This window comes from Rhinoraja longicauda, chromosome 11, assembly GCF_053455715.1.
Source record: "Rhinoraja longicauda isolate Sanriku21f chromosome 11, sRhiLon1.1, whole genome shotgun sequence".
NCBI lineage: Eukaryota > Metazoa > Chordata > Chondrichthyes > Rajiformes > Arhynchobatidae > Rhinoraja > Rhinoraja longicauda.
The window spans coordinates 1,385,025-1,400,687 of record NC_135963.1 but is presented as its reverse complement, the minus strand read 5'-3'; the positions used below and the strand labels follow the sequence as shown (position 1 = coordinate 1,400,687).

At 53.5% G+C, this 15,663-nt stretch overlaps 1 protein-coding gene across 1 annotated transcript in view; it reads left to right on the top strand.

The window, feature by feature from the left end:
- Nucleotides 1-11,482, top strand: part of dnai3 (dynein axonemal intermediate chain 3) — a 45,188-nt gene extending 33,706 nt beyond the window's left edge. The window contains exons 19-24 of the mRNA XM_078408078.1: nucleotides 523-586; nucleotides 1,762-1,892; nucleotides 2,591-2,795; nucleotides 7,538-7,629; nucleotides 9,494-9,604; nucleotides 11,363-11,482. Coding sequence (XP_078264204.1) covers nucleotides 523-586; nucleotides 1,762-1,892; nucleotides 2,591-2,795; nucleotides 7,538-7,629; nucleotides 9,494-9,604; nucleotides 11,363-11,482 — 723 coding nt within the window. The remainder of the gene's footprint in view (nucleotides 1-522; nucleotides 587-1,761; nucleotides 1,893-2,590; nucleotides 2,796-7,537; nucleotides 7,630-9,493; nucleotides 9,605-11,362) is intronic.
- The last annotated feature ends 4,181 nt before the right edge of the window (nucleotides 11,483-15,663 follow it).

Sequence of the window (15,663 nt, the reverse complement as noted above, 5' to 3'; positions counted from 1 at the left end):
CAGCAGCTCTACCTGCTGCACCAGCGTCCTGGGATGGGTGTTACGCCTCTTGTGGTTCGGGGGAGAGTGGGGCGGGGTGTGGGGGAGGGGGGATAAGGGAGGGGGAGGAGGGGGGAGGGAGGGGGAGGAGGGAGGGGGAGGAGGGAGGGGGAGGAGGGAGGGGGAGGAGGGAGGGGGAGGAGGGAGGGGGAGAAGTGGGGGGAGGGGGATGAGGGAGGGGGATGAGGGAGGGGGATGAGGGAGGGGGGGGAGGGGGGAGGGAGGGGGATGAGGGAGGGGGAGGAGGGGGGAGGGAGGGGGAGGGGGGATGAGGGAGGGGGAGGAGGGGGGAGGGAGGGGGATGAGGGAGGGGGATGAGGGAGGGGGAGGAGGGGGGAGGGAGAGGGAGGAGGGAGGGGGGGGAGGGGGGGGAGGGGGGGGGAGGGGGGGGATGGGGGGGAGGGGGGGGGATGGGGGGGCTGAATCTGTTGTCAAGCTCTGTCGTGAGTTTTCACTGAGTTTCCTCTCTCTCTCTGTGTCTAGGACGGGGAGATTATTTACGTTGACTGGCAAGTGGAGAAAGACCTGGACACGGGGAAGATGACCAGTGAGTAACCGGTCACCACAGCCTGGTACAAACACCATGGGAGCAGACTGCACGTGTCCACAACACACAACAGTACCGCACAGAAACAGGCCCTTCGGCCCACAATGTCCGTGCCGAACACAACGCCAAATTAAACCAATCTCCTCTGTCTGCACGTGATCCATCTACACCTCACGCTGCGTGTACACGCGCCCATCTAAAAGCTTCGTGTCTATCGTATCTGCCTCCACCACCCCTGACAGCGCATTGTGGACACAGCCCAGACCATCACACAAACTAACCTCCCTCTCACCCACTCCATCTACACCTCACGCTGCCTCGGCAAGGCCAGCAGCATCATCAAGGACCAGTCTCACCCCGGTCACTCCCTCGTCTCCCCTCTCCCATCGGGCAAGAGGTACAGAAGTGTGAAAACGCACAACTCCAGATTCAGGGACAGTTCCTTCCCAGCTGTTATCGGGCAACTGAACCGTCCTCTCACCAACTAGAGAGCGGTCCTGAACTACTATCTACCTCATTGGTGACCCTCGGACTATCTTTGATCAGACTTTGCTGGCTTTACCTTGCACTAAACGTTATTCCCTTATCATGTATCTGTAACACGGTAGCCCGGTACACGTGACAATAAACTAAACTGAAACTGAACGAAACAAAGGTCGGCACAGAGTGCTGGAGTAACTCAGCGGGTCAGGCAACATCTTTGGAGAGAAGGAATGGGTGACGTTTCGAGTCGAGACCCTCGGTCTGAAGAAGGGTCTCGACTCGAAGCATCACCCATTCCTTCTCTCCAGAAATGCTGCCTGTCCCGCTGAGTAACTCCAGTATTTTGTGTCTGTCCAATCTAAGCTGTGTCCTGGATCAGAACAGTAACACCGTCATTTGCTGTTTAACAATAGGATTTGGGTGTGTTGCTGTTGGTTTTCATAATAATCATGATCATACTTTATTCGCCAAGTATGTTTGGCAACATGCGAGGATTTGATTTGCCGTACACTCACACCAATAACAAGCAACAGAACGCACAAGATGCATGTTAACATAACATCCCCCACATCCCTCACTATGATGGGAGGCGGAGTAGTGTAAGTATGATTGTAAATAAGTGAGCAGTTGAGTTTTGCTGCTGTGTGTGGGCGTGTAAGTTGTGTAAAAGGTGGTGTGTGTTTGCACGACAGCCCCGCGCCCCGCCTACTGTTACTCGGTGCACGATGGGCCCGTGAACTCCGTGCAGCGATCGCCCTTCTTTGATGACATCATCCTCACCGCTGGAGGATGGACGGTCGCCATCTGGAGAGAAGGTGTCACGGTGAGTAACCGCGCCGACACGCCACGTCACGTCAGTAACCGCGCCGACACGCCACGTCACACGGGTGTAACCGCGCCGACACGCCACGTCACACGGGTAACCGCTCCGACACGCCACGTCACACGGGTAACCGTGCCGACACGCCACGTCACACGGGTGTAACCGCGCCGACACGCCACGTCACACGGGTAACCGCTCCGACACGCCATGTCACACGGGTAACCGTGCCGACACGCCACGTCACGTCAGTAACCGCGCCGACACGCCACGTCACACGGGTGTAACCGTGCCGACACGCCACGCCACATGGGTGTAACCGCGCCGACACGCCACGTCACACGGGTGTAACTGAGCCGACACGCCACGTCACATGGGTAACTGCACCGACACGCCACATCACACGGGTGTAACCGAGCCGACACGCCACATCACACGGGTGTAACCGAGCCGACACGCCACGTCATACGGGTAACCGTGCTAACCGAGTGAGGGGGGGAGAGTGAGGGGGGAGAGGGGGTGATATAAGGGGAGGGAGGGGGAGGGGGAGTGGGTGGGTGAGGGAAGGGGGGAAGGGGTTGGGCCCGCTGCTCCACTCTGCCTGTGTGGGGGTGGGTGATGGGGGGGGTGATGGGGGGGGTGATGGGGGGGGTGATGGGGTAACGGGGTAACTCTCTCTCTGTCCCCATGCCCCCCCACAGCTGGGCCCACTGCTCCACTCTGCCTGCGGCATTAGGCGTTGCACCACAGCACAGTGGTCATTGTCACGGCCGGGGGTGTTCATGGTGGGAAAGGATGACGGCAACATCGACATCTGGGACTTACTGGAGAAAACCCACGAACCATCGCAGTCTCAGAACATCACCTCCGTGTCCATCAGCTGCTTGAAGCCCTGCATCGTCACACGTACGTGTCATGACCAGACAGCCGCAAAGACAACTGCAGGCGCTGGGATCAACCGAAGGTGGACACAAAATGCTGGAGTAACTCAGCGGGTCAGGCAGCATCTCTGGAGAGAAGGAATGGGTGACACAAGGGGGTCTCGACCCGAAACGTCACCATTCCTTCTCTCCAGAGATGCTGCCTGTCCCGCTGAGTTACTCCAGCATTTTGTGTCTACCTTCACAGCGAGAGGATTTGAGTTTAGGAGCAAGGAGGTCCTTCTGCAGTTGTACAGGGCCCTGGTGAGACACACCTGGAGTACTGTGTGCAGTTTTGGTCTCCTAATTTGAGCAAGGACATTATTGCTATTGAGGATAATCTGTATAAATGTGAGGTTATCCAATTTGGTGGCAAGAACGGGAAGGCTGATTATTATCTGAATGGTGTCAGAATTGGAAAAGGCGGAGGTGCAACGAGATCTGGTGTCCTTGTTCATCAGTCACTGAAAGGAAGCATGCAGGTACAGCAGGCAGTGAAGAAACCTAATGGCATGTCGGCCTTCATAACAAGAGGAGTTGAGTATAGGAGCAAAGAGGTCCTTCTGCAGTTGTACAGAGCCCTAGTGAGACCGCACCTGGAGTACTGTGTCCAGTTTTGGTCTCCAAATTTGAGGAAGGATATTCTTGCTGTTGAGGGCGTGCAGCGTAGGTTCACTAGGTTAATTCCCGGAATGGCGGGACTGCCATATGATGAAAGAATGGGTCGACTGGGCTTATATTCACTGGCATTTAGGATGAGAGGTGATCTTATAGAAACATATAAAACTCTTAAGGGATTGGACAGGGTAGATGCAGGAAAAATGTTCCTGATGTTGGGGGAGTCTAGAACCAGGGGCCACAGTTTAAAAATAAGGGGAAGGCCATTTCGGACTGAGATGAGGAAAAACTTCTTCACTCAAAGAGTTGTGAATCTGTGGAATTCTCTGCCACAGAAGGCAGTGGAGGCCATTTCACTGGATGTTTTCAAGAGAAAGTTAGATTTATCTCCTAGGGCTAAAGGAATCAAGGGATACGGGGAGAAAGCAGGAACGGGGTACTGATTGTGGATGATCAGCCATGATCATATTGAATGGCGGTGCTGGCTCGAAGGGCCGAATGGCCGACTCCAGCACCTATTGTCTATGTTTCTATGTATCTGACGGGGCCAGGAGAATAGTCCCAGAGCCAGGCCCTTCGGCCCGCACGGTCCCTGCCAACCCACAATCAGCCATCCACACCGATCCCATCTCACTGTCCCCACATTCCCATCAACCCCCCCCCCCCCCCCCCCCCAGGTTCCACCCCTCACCCACACACTGGGGGCAATGTACAGCGGCCCGTAACCCACCCACCCACTCCGCACGTCTTTGGGATGTGGGAGAAACCGGAGCACCCGGGCTAGTGACCTCCAGCGCTGTCTGTCTGTCTGTGTGGAGTTTGCATTGCCACGGTCGGCAGCGGAGGCCACGTCATTGGGTATTTCTACAGCACAACACCAGTTAGGGCATCAAAGGTTATGAGGGGAATGGGGACGAGGGAGAAAGATAGAGTTACAGCACGGAAACAGGCCCTTCATAGAGTCACAGAGTGATACAGTGTGGAAACAGGCCCTTCATAGAGTTACAGAGTGATACAGTGTGGAAACAGGCCCTTCATAGAGTTACAGAGTGATACAGTGTGGAAACAAGCCCTTCATAGAGTTACAGAGTGATACAGTGTGGAAACAGGCCCTTCATAGAGTTACAGAGTGATACAGTGTGGAAACAGGCCCTTCATAGAGTTACAGAGTGATACAGTGTGGAAACAGGCCCTTCATAGAGTCACAGAGTGATACAGTGTGGAAACAGGCCCTTCATAGAGTGATACAGTGTGGAAACAGGCCCTTCATAGAGTCACAGAGTGATACAGTGTGGAAACAGGCCCTTCATAGAGTGATACAGTGTGGAAACAGGCCCTTCATAGAGTCACAGAGTGATACAGTGTGGAAACAGGCCCTTCATAGAGTCACAGAGTGATACAGTGTGGAAACAGGCCCTTCATAGAGTCACAGAGTGATACAGTGTGGAAACAGGCCCTTCATAGAGTGATACAGTGTGGAAACAGGCCCTTCATAGAGTCACAGAGTGATACAGTGTGGAAACAAGCCCTTCATAGAGTCACAGAGTGATACAGTGTGGAAACAGGCCCTCATAGAGTCACAGAGTGATACAGTGTGGAAACAGGCCCTTCATAGAGTCACAGAGTGATACAGTGTGGAAACAAGCCCTTCATAGAGTCACAGAGTGATACAGTGTGGAAACAGGCCCTTCATAGAGTCACAGAGTGATACAGTGTGGAAACAGGCCCTTCATAGAGTCACAGAGTGATACAGTGTGGAAACAGGCCCTTCATAGAGTCACAGAGTGATACAGTGTGGAAACAGGCCCTTCATAGAGTCACAGAGTGATACAGTGTGGAAACAGGCCCTTCATAGAGTGATACAGTGTGGAAACAGGCCCTTCATAGAGTTACAGAGTGATACAGTGTGGAAACAGGCCCTTCATAGAGTGATACAGTGTGGAAACAGGCCCTTCATAGAGTCACAGAGTGATACAGTGTGGAAACAGGCCCTTCATAGAGTTACAGAGTGATACAGTGTGGAAACAGGCCCTTCATAGAGTCACAGAGTGATACAGTGTGGAAACAGGCCCTTCATAGAGTCACAGAGTGATACAGTGTGGAAACAGGCCCTTCATAGTCACAGAGTGATACAGTGTGGAAACAGGCCCTTCGGCCCAACCTGCCCACACCGGCCCACATGTCCCAGCTATAATAGTCCCACCTGCCTGCGCTTGGTCCATATCCCTCCAAACCTGTCCTACCCATGTACCTGTCCAACTGTTTCTTAAACATTGGGATAGTCCCAGCCTCAACTACCTCCTCTGGCAGCTCGTTCCATACACCCACCACCCTCTGTGTGAAAATGTTACCCCTTCGAGCCAGCACCGCCATTCATTGTGATCATGGCTGATCATCCACAATCAGTAACCCGTGCCTGCCTTCTCCCCATACCCCTGACTCCACTAGCCCCTAGAGCTCTGTCTAACTCTCTTTTGAATGCATCCGGTGAATCGGCCTCCATTGCCTTCTGAGGCAGAGAGTTCCACAAATTCACAACTCTCTAACTGAAAAAGATTTTCTTCATCTCTCTCCTAAATGGCTGACCCCTTATTGCTAAAGGAATGTTCTTTAATTCTGAGGCTGTGCCCTCTGGTCCTAGACTCTCCCACTAGTGGAAACATCCTCTCCACATCCACTCTATCCAGGCCGCTCACTATTCGGTACGGTTCAGTAAAGGTCCCCCCCCAAATCCTTCTGGGTCAGGCAGCATCTCTGGAGATCGCGATAAGGCGATATTTCGGTGGTATTTATTCAAGAGTGAAGAGTGTTTTATTGTCATGTGTCTCAGATGGAACAATGACATTCTCACTTGCAGCAGCACAACACAATATGTGAACATAGCGCACTGTAGACAATAGAATAGACGAGAGGGAAATGTTCAGTGTGTGTGTATGTACACATACCCACAAATACACACACATCTCTATCCAGAGTAACTCAGCGGGTCAGGCAGCATCTCAGGAGAGAAGGAATGGGTGACGTTTCGGATCGAGACCCTTGGGTCTGCCTGACCCGCTGAGTTACTCCAACATTTTGTGTTTACCTTCGATTTAAACCAGCATCTGCAGTTTATTTTCCTACACATATCTATCTATCCACACACACATACGTGCACCTGCGTGTGTGTGCGTGTGTATGTGTGTCTCTGACTCTGTTCTCCCTATGCGTGTGTGTGCGTGTGTGTGCGTGTCTCTGACTCTGTTCTCCCTATGCATGTGTGTGCGTGTGTGTGCGTGTGTGTGTCTCTGACTCTGTTCTCCCTATGCATGTGTGTGCGTGTGTATGTTTCTGACCTGTTCTCCCCGCGTGCGTGTGTGTGCATCTCTGTTCTCCCCATGTGTGTGTGTGTGCGTGTCTCTGACTCTGTTCTCCCTATGCGTGTGTGTGCGTGTGTGTGTCTCTGACTCTGTTCTCCCTATGCGTGTGTGCGCGTGTGTCTGTGTGTCTCTGACTCTGTTCCCCCGTGTGTGTGTGTGTGTGCGTGTGTGTGTCTCTGACTGTTCTCCCCATGCGTGTGTGCGTGTGTGCGTGTGTGTCTCTGACTGTTCTCCCCATGCGTGTGTGTGTGTGTCTCTGACTGTTCTCCCCGCATGCGTGCGTGTGCGTGTGTGTGTGTCTCTGACTGTTCTCCCCACGTGCGTGCATGCGTGTGCGTGTCTCTGACTCTGTTCCCCCCGTGTGCGTGTGTATGCGTGTGCGTGTGTGTGTGTGTGTCTCTGACTGTTCTCCCCGCCTGCGTGCGTGTGTGTGTGTGTGCGTGTGCGTGTGTGTGTGTGTGTCTCTGACTGTTCCCCCCGTGTGCGTGTGTATGCGTGTGCTTGTGTGCGTCTGTGTGCGTCTCTGACTGTTCTCCCCATGCGTGTGTGCGTGTGTGTATGTGCGTGTGTGTGCGTCTCTGACTGTTCTCCCCATGCGTGTGTGCGTGTGTGTATGTGCGTGTGTGTGCGTCTCTGACTGTTCTCCCCATGCGTGTGTGCGTGTGTGTATGTGCGTGTGTGTGCGTCTCTGACTGTTCTCCCCATGCGTGTGTGCGTGTGTCTCTGACTCTGATCCCCCTGTCGTTCTCAGAGAAGCAGCATCTGTTGGCCGTATCGGATGACTTTGGGACCCTGCACATTCTGGAGGTGCCCTGGTCTCTGCGACATCCCTTCAACCAGGAGGTCAGTAACTCTGCCGCGTCCAGAACCAGCCTGCTCCCTGCCGACCCATCCTGACAACCACCCGCTCCATGGAGTCGTAGAGTTACGAACACAAGACAACGCATCCATGCATCTTAGAGATACGTAGCTGATCAGCCATGATCACAATGAATGGTGGTGCTGCCTCGAAAGGCCAAATAGCCTCCTCCTGCACCTATTTTCTATGTCTTTTCTATGTATAAAATTATAAAAGGACTGGACAAGTTAGATGCAGGAAAAATGTTCCCGATGTTGGGGGAGTCCAGAACTAGGGGCCACAGTCTAAGAATAAAGGGGAGGCCATTTAAAACTGAGGTGAGAAAAAACGTTTTCACCCAGAGAGTTGTGAATTTGTGGAATTCTCTGCCACAGAGGCCAGTGGAGGCCAATTCACTGGATGAATTTAAAAGAGAGTTAGATAGAGCTCTAGGGGCTAGCGGAATCAGGGGATATGGGGAGAAGGCAGGCACGGGTTACTGAAGGGCCAAATGGCCTCCTCCACCTATTTTCTATGTTTCTATGTTTCTATGCCAACTTTATGCGAGTCAGATTTGCCTGCATTTGGCCCATATCCTTCTAAACCCTTCCTCTCCATATAGCTGTCAGAGTCATAGTGATACAGTGTGGAAACAGGCCCTTCGGCCCAACTTGCCCACACCGGCCAACAATGTCCCAGCTACCCCTGAGGTCCCTCTTAACTCTCTCCCCTCTCACCATAAGCCTGCGCCCTCTAGTTTTAGAATCCTCTACCCTGGGGGAAAGACTGTGAGTGTTCACTTTATCCGTGCCCCGCGTGACCTTGTGCACCTCAGTCAGGTCACCTCAGTAGGTAAGGGGCGGCGCGGTGGTGCAGCGGGTAGAGCTGCTGCCTCACAGCGCCAGAGTCCCGGGTTCCATCCCGACTACGGGCGCTGTCTGTACGGAGTTTGTACGCTCTCCCCGTGACCTGCGTGGGTTTTCTCCGGGTGCTCCGGTTTCCTCCCACACTCCAAAGACGTGCAGTTGTGTAGTTTAATTGGCTTGCGTTTGTACACTTGCTATAAGTGTGAAAATTGTCCCGAGTGTAGGAAAGTGTGAGTGGTCAAAAGGTCATTAATGATAGGAGCAGAATTTGGCCATTCGGCCCATCGAGTCTACTCCGCCATTCAATCACGGTTGATCTATCCCTCCCTCCCAACCCCATTCTCCTGCCTTCTCCCCGTAACCCTTGACACCCGTACCAATCAAGTCTCTGTCATAGAGTCATACAGTGTGGAAACAGGCCCTTCGGCCCAACTTGCCCACACCGACCAACATGTCCCATCTACACTAGTCCCACCTGCCCACACCGGCCAACATGCCCCATCTACACTAGTCCCACCTGCCCACACTGACAAACATGCCCCAACTACACTAGTCCCACCTGCCCACACTGACCAACATGCCCCATCTACACCAGTCCCACCTGCCCACACCGGCCAACATGCCCCATCTACACTAGTCCCACCTGCCCACACCGGCCAACATGCCCCATCTACACCAGTCCCACCTGCCCACACCGGCCAACATGCCCCATCTACACTAGTCCCACCTGCCCACACCGGCCAACATGCCCCATCTACACTAGTCCCACCTGCCTGCTACATGCCCCCTCTGCACTAGTCCCACCTAACCCCTGACCTTATTAGTGTGCGGGGATCATAGGTCGGCGCGGACCCGGTGGGCCGAAGGGCCTGTTTCCGAGCTGTATCTCTAAAGTCGACTGGAGTAAAGGAACCCGCCCCATTAGCAGGTTGCTGGGCGGGCGATTGACCAATGGTGTGATGCTCTCACGAGCCCTCACTGCCTGAGGTCCTCTCTCTTGCAGCTGCCAATTGTCGAGGCTTACTTTGACCGGGAGGAGAAGCGGCTGGATTACTTTGAAACGAGGAAACTATCCAGAGCCGAAACGATGGAGAAACACAACCAGATGATTCAGGTGAGCAGCCTGGCTTCACCAGGTCACGTCCAGGAGCAGAACTAGGCCGCTCGGCCCATCCTGTCTCTCCGCCATTCAATCATGGCTGATCGATCCAGAGTCCTGGCAACATCCTCAATCACACTATGGCCCATCTTTGTCAGGATGATGGTTTATCCTTCCACGTTCCTTTTCTGTAGCCCAACTAATTTAATTCAAGTTCTTATCCAATTTCCTCAAGAGTTATTATTAATGGATGACCAGAGGGTGGTGAATCTCAGGAGGAGAGAGTGGAGGTTGGTCTGAGGACAGAGTCCAGATTATTATAAGTTCATGTCATAGGAGCAGAATTAGGCCATTCGGCCCATCAAGTCTACTCCGCCATTCAATCACAGCTGATCTATCTCTCCCTCTCAACCACATTCTCCTGCCTTCCCCCCATAACCCCTGACACCCGCACTAATCGAGAATCTTTGTCCAGCGCCTGCTGCCGTCGCCATCTCCCTCCCCCCACCCTCCTCCCCTTTCCCCACCCTCCTCCCCTCCCTCCCTCCCCCCACCCTCCTCACCCCCTCCTCCCCCCAGTCAAGGATGTGCTGGCTCTGGAGAGGGTCCAGAGGAGGTTTACAAGAACGATCCCAGGAATGAGTGGGTTAACCTATGATGAGCGTTTGTGGGCACTGGGCCTGTACTCGCTGGAGTTTAGAAGGATGAAGGGGGACCTCATTGAAACATACAGAACAGTGAGCGGCCTGGATAGAGTGGATGTGGAGAGGATGTTTCCACTAGTGGGAGAGTCTCGGACCAGAGGGCACAGCCTCAGAATTAAAGGACGTTCTTTTAGAAAGGAGGTGAGGAGGAACCTCTTTAGTCAGAGGGTGGTGAATCTGTGGAACTCATTTTGTGGAGGCCAGGTCAGTGGATATTTTTAAGGCAGAGTTAGACAGATTGTTGATCAGTGCGGGTGTCAGGGGCTATGGGGGGAAAGGCAGGAGAATGGGGTTAGGAGGGAGAGATAGATCAGCCATGATTGAATGGAGGAGTAGACTCAATGGGCTGAATGGCCTAATTCTGCTCCTTTCACTTGTGAGCGTGACTCCAGGCAGGTTCCTGGTCCGGGGAGTGAGTGAGAACCTGAGGGAGGGCAGTTTTAGTTTTCTAATTTGAGAAAGGACATTCTTGCTATTGAGGGAGTGCAGCGTAGGCTCACCAGGTTAATCCCCGGGATGGCGGGACTGTCATATGATGAAAGAATGGATCAACTGGACTTATATTGATCGGAATTTAGAAGGACGAGAGGGGATCTTATAGAAACATATTAAATTCCTAAGGGATTGGACAGGGGAAATGCAGGAAAAATGTTCCCAATGTTGGGGGAGTCCAGAACCAGGGGTCACAGTTTAAGAATAAGGGGTAGGCCATTTAGGACTGAGATGAGGAAAAAAAAATTCACCCAGAGAGTTGTGAATCTGTGGAATTCTCTGCCACAGAGGGCAGTGGAGGCCAATTCACTGGATGTTTTCAAGAGAGAGTTAGATTTAGCTCTTAGGGCTAACGGAATCAAGGTATATGGGGAGAGAGCAGGAACGGGGTACTGATTGTGGATGATCAGCCATGATCATATTGAATGGTGGTGCTGGCTGGAATGGCCTCCTCCTGCACCTGTTTTCTATGTTTCTACCCATGCTGCGGCTCGGTGCGAGCTTCTGCCGGGATGCGGGATATCGAGGAGCATTAACGCCACTGGCTGCCTTTCACAGAGTTTGTGTTGTTTCACAGCTGCCTGTTATACCGGAGTTAAAGACACCAGAAGAACTAGAGGAGGAAATGAAGAAGGAATATTCTGTCTATCTGGTGGAAGAGAAGAAGGCCGTCATCGCCCAGCTGGGAAAGACTTGAAAGTATTTGTGTATTTTTTTTTAAATTAAAAATATATAATTTATTAAGATGGAAGAATGTGGGTTCTGTGTTTGCGACCTCAGTGGAGCCGTGTGGTGGTGCAGCGGGTAGAGCTGCTGCCTCACAGTGGAGCCGTGCGGTGGTGCAGCGGGTAGTGCTGCTGCCTCACAGTGGGGCCGTGCGGTGGTGCAGCGGGTGGTGCTGCTGCCTCACAGTGGAGCCGGTGCGGTGGTGCAGCGGGTGGTGCTGCTGCCTCACAGTGGGGCCGTGTGGTGGTGCAGCGGGTAGTGCTGCTGCCTCACAGTGGAGCCGTGCGGTGGTGCAGCGGGTAGAGCTGCTGCCTCACAGTGGAGCCGTGCGGTGGTGCAGCGGGTAGTGCTGCTGCCTCACAGTGGGGCCGTGCGGTGGTGCAGCGGGTAGTGCTGCTGCCTCACAGTGGGGCCGTGCGGTGGTGCAGCGGGTAGAGCTGCTGCCTCACAGTGGGGCCGGTGCGGTGGTGCAGCGGGTAGTGCTGCTGCCTCACAGCACCAGAGTCCCGGGTTCCATCTGACACGGGTGCCGTCTCATATTTATTATTTTCATATTTTAGATACAGCGCGGAAACAGGCCCTTCGGCCCACCAAGTCCGCACCGCCCAGTGATCCCCGCACACTAACACTATCCTACACACACGAGGGACAATTTTTTTTAAACATTTACCCAGTCAAATTAACCTACATACCTGCACGTCTTTGGAGTGTGGGAGGAAACCGAAGATCTCGGAGAAAACCCACGCAGGTCACGGGGAGGTCTCTAGTGTGTGTAGGATAGTGTTAGTGTGCGGGGATCACTGGTCAGTGTGTGTGTGTGTGTGTGTGTGTGTGTGTTAGTGTGTGGGGATCGCTGGTCGGTGTGTGTGTGTGTGTGTGTGTTAGTGTGCGGGGATCACTGGTCAGTGTGTGTGTGTGTGTTAGTGTGCGAGAATCACTGGTCAGTGTGTGCGTGTGTGTTAGTGTGTGGGGATCACTGGTCGGTGTGTGTGTGTGTGTGTTAGTGTGCGGGGATCACTGGTCAGTGTGTGTGTGTGTGTGTGTGTTAGTGTGTGGGGATCACTGGTCAGTGTGTGTGTGTGTGTGTGTGTTAGTGTGTGGGGATCACTGGTCAGTGTGTGTAGGATAGAGTTAGTGTGCGGGGATCGCTGGTCGGTGTGTGTGTGTGTGTGTGTGTGTGTGTGTTAGTGTGTGGGGATCACTGGTCAGTGTGTGTGTGTGTGTGTTAGTGTGCGGGGATCACTGGTCAGTGTGTGTGTGTGTGTTAGTGTGCGGGGATCACTGGTCAGTGTGTGTGTGTGTGTGTTAGTGTGTGGGGATCGCTGGTCGGTGTGTGTGTGTGTGTGTGTTAGTGTGTGTGGATCGCTGGTCGGTGTGTGTGTGTGTGTGTTAGTGTGCGGGGATCACTGGTCAGTGTTGTGTGTGTGTTAGTGTGCGGGGATCGCTGGTCAGTGTGTGTGTGTGTGTTAGTGTGCGGGGATCACTGGTCAGTGTGTGTGTGTGTGTTAGTGTGCGGGGATCACTGGTCAGTGTGTGTGTGTGTTAGTGTGTGGGGATCACTGGTCAGTGTGTGTGTGTGTGTGTGTTAGTGTGCGGGGATCACTGGTCAGTGTGTGTGTGTGTGTGTGTTAGTGTGTGGGGATCACTGGTCAGTGTGTGTGTGTGTTAGTGTGCGGGGATCACTGGTCAGTGTGTGTGTGTGTTAGTGTGTGGGGATCGCTGGTCAGTGTGTGTGTGTGTGTGTGTTATTGTGCGGGGATCACTGGTCAGTGTGTGTGTGTGTGTGTGTGTGTGTGTGTTAGTGTGTGGGGATCACTGGTCAGTGTGTGTGTGTGTGTATGTGTGTGTTAGTGTGCGGGGATCGCTGGTCAGTGTGTGTGTGTTAGTGTGCGGGGATCACTGGTCAGTGTGTGTGTGTGTGTGTGTTAGTGTGCGGGGATCACTGGTCAGTGTGTGTGTGTGTGTGTGTTAGTGTGTGGGGATCGCTGGTCGGTGTGTGTGTGCGTGTGTGTTAGTGTGTGGGGATCACTGGTCAGTGTGTGTGTGTGTGTGTGTTAGTGTGCGGGGATCGCTGGTCAGTGTGTGTGTGTGTGTTAGTGTGCGGGGATCACTGGTCAGTGTGTGTGTGTGTGTGTGTTAGTGTGTGGGGATCACTGGTCAGTGTGTGTGTGTGTATGTGTGTGTTAGTGTGCGGGGATCGCTGGTCAGTGTGTGTGTGTGTGTGTGTTAGTGTGTGGGGATCGCTGGTCGGTGTGTGTGTGTTAGTGTGCGGGGATCACTGGTCAGTGTGTGTGTGTGTGTTAGTGTGTGGGGATCACTGGTCAGTGTGTGTGTGTGTATGTGTGTGTTAGTGTGCGGGGATCGCTGGTCAGTGTGTGTGTGTGTGTGTGTGTGTGTGTGTTAGTGTGTGGGGATCGCTGGTCAGTGTGTGTGTGTTAGTGTGCGGGGATCACTGGTCAGTGTGTGTGTGTGTGTGTGTGTTAGTGTGTGGGGATCGCTGGTCAGTGTGTGTGTGTGTGTTAGTGTGCGGGGATCACTGGTCAGTGTGTGTGTGTGTGTGTTAGTGTGTGGGGATCGCTGGTCAGTGTGTGTGTGTGTGTGTGTTAGTGTGTGGGGATCGCTGGTCGGTGTGTGTGTGTGTGTGTGTTAGTGTGTGGGGATCGCTGGTCAGTGTGTGTGTGTTAGTGTGCGGGGATCACTGGTCAGTGTGTGTGTGTGTTGGTGTGTGGGGATCGCTGGTCAGTGTGTGTGTGTGTGTGTGTGTGTGTTAGTGTGTGGGGATCGCTGGTCAGTGTGTGTGTGTGTGTTAGTGTGCGGGGATCACTGGTCAGTGTGTGTGTGTGTGTGTGTGTGTTAGTGTGTGGGGATCGCTGGTCAGTGTGTGTGTGTGTGTGTGTTAGTGTGTGGGGATCGCTGGTCAGTGTGTGTGTGTGTGTGTTAGTGTGTGGGGATCGCTGGTCAGTGTGTGTGTGTGTGTGTTAGTGTGTGGGGATCACTGGTCAGTGTGTGTGTGTGTATGTGTGTGTTAGTGTGTGGGGATCGTTGGTCAGTGTGTGTGTGTGTGTTAGTGTGTGGGGATCGCTGGTCAGTGTGTGTGTGTGTGTTAGTGTGCGGGGATCGCTGGTCGGTTGGGAGATCGGGACAGCATTCGAGCTTATGGAAGAACCGTTCGGAAGCCTGATAACAGAGGGGGAAGAAGCTGTTCCTGAGTCTGGTGGTGCGCGCTTTCAAGCTTCTGCTTCTTCTGTGGGACAGGAGAGGGGAGAGGAAGGAATGGCCAGGGTGTGAGTGATCCTAGATTGTGTTGGCTGCTCTCTCTCTCCCTCTCTCTCTCTCTCTCTCTCTCCCCCTCTCTCTCTCTCTCTCTCTCTCTCTCTCTCTCTCTCTCTCGAGGCAGCGTGAAGTGTAGATGGAGTCGGTGGTCGGGAGTTTGGTCTGTGTGAGACATCCATATATGGTTGCCAACATCCTTACTCCCAAATACGGGACAAGGTGACACCACGTGACCTCACCCAGCAGGCGGCCACATGCTCCCGCTCCACCAATGGCGCCCCCCGCTGGCTGGGTGAGGTCACGTGGGGCGCGGGGCTGTGACGTCACCCTTTGTCCTTTATTTGGGAGTGAGGAAGTTGGCAGCCCTACTAATACGGGACAAGGGCGGTCCCGTACGGGACAAACTAATTTAGCCCAAAATACGGGATGTCCCGGCTAATACGGGACGGTTGGCAACTCTAGTTCCGGGTGATAATTTCAAAGACTGTGGGCAATTCCCAGTCGGGAACAGTGTGGAGGATGACAGGCCGGTGAAGGTATTTATTCACAATGTGCTGGAGTAACTCAGCAGGTCGGGCAGCATCTCGGAAGAGAAGGAATGGGTGACCCTTCTTGAAGAAGGGTCTCGACCCGAAACGTCACCCATTCCTTCTCTCCTGAGATGCTGCCTGACCTGCTGAGTTACTCCAGCACTTTGTGAATAAATACCTTCGATTTGACAATAGACAATAGACAATAGGTGCAGGAGTAGGCCATTCAGCCCTTCGAGCCAGCACCGCCATTCAATGCGATCATGGCTGATCACTCTCAATCAGTACCCCGTTCCTGCCTTCTCCCCATACCTCCTCACTCCGCTATCCTTAAGAGCTCTATCCAGCT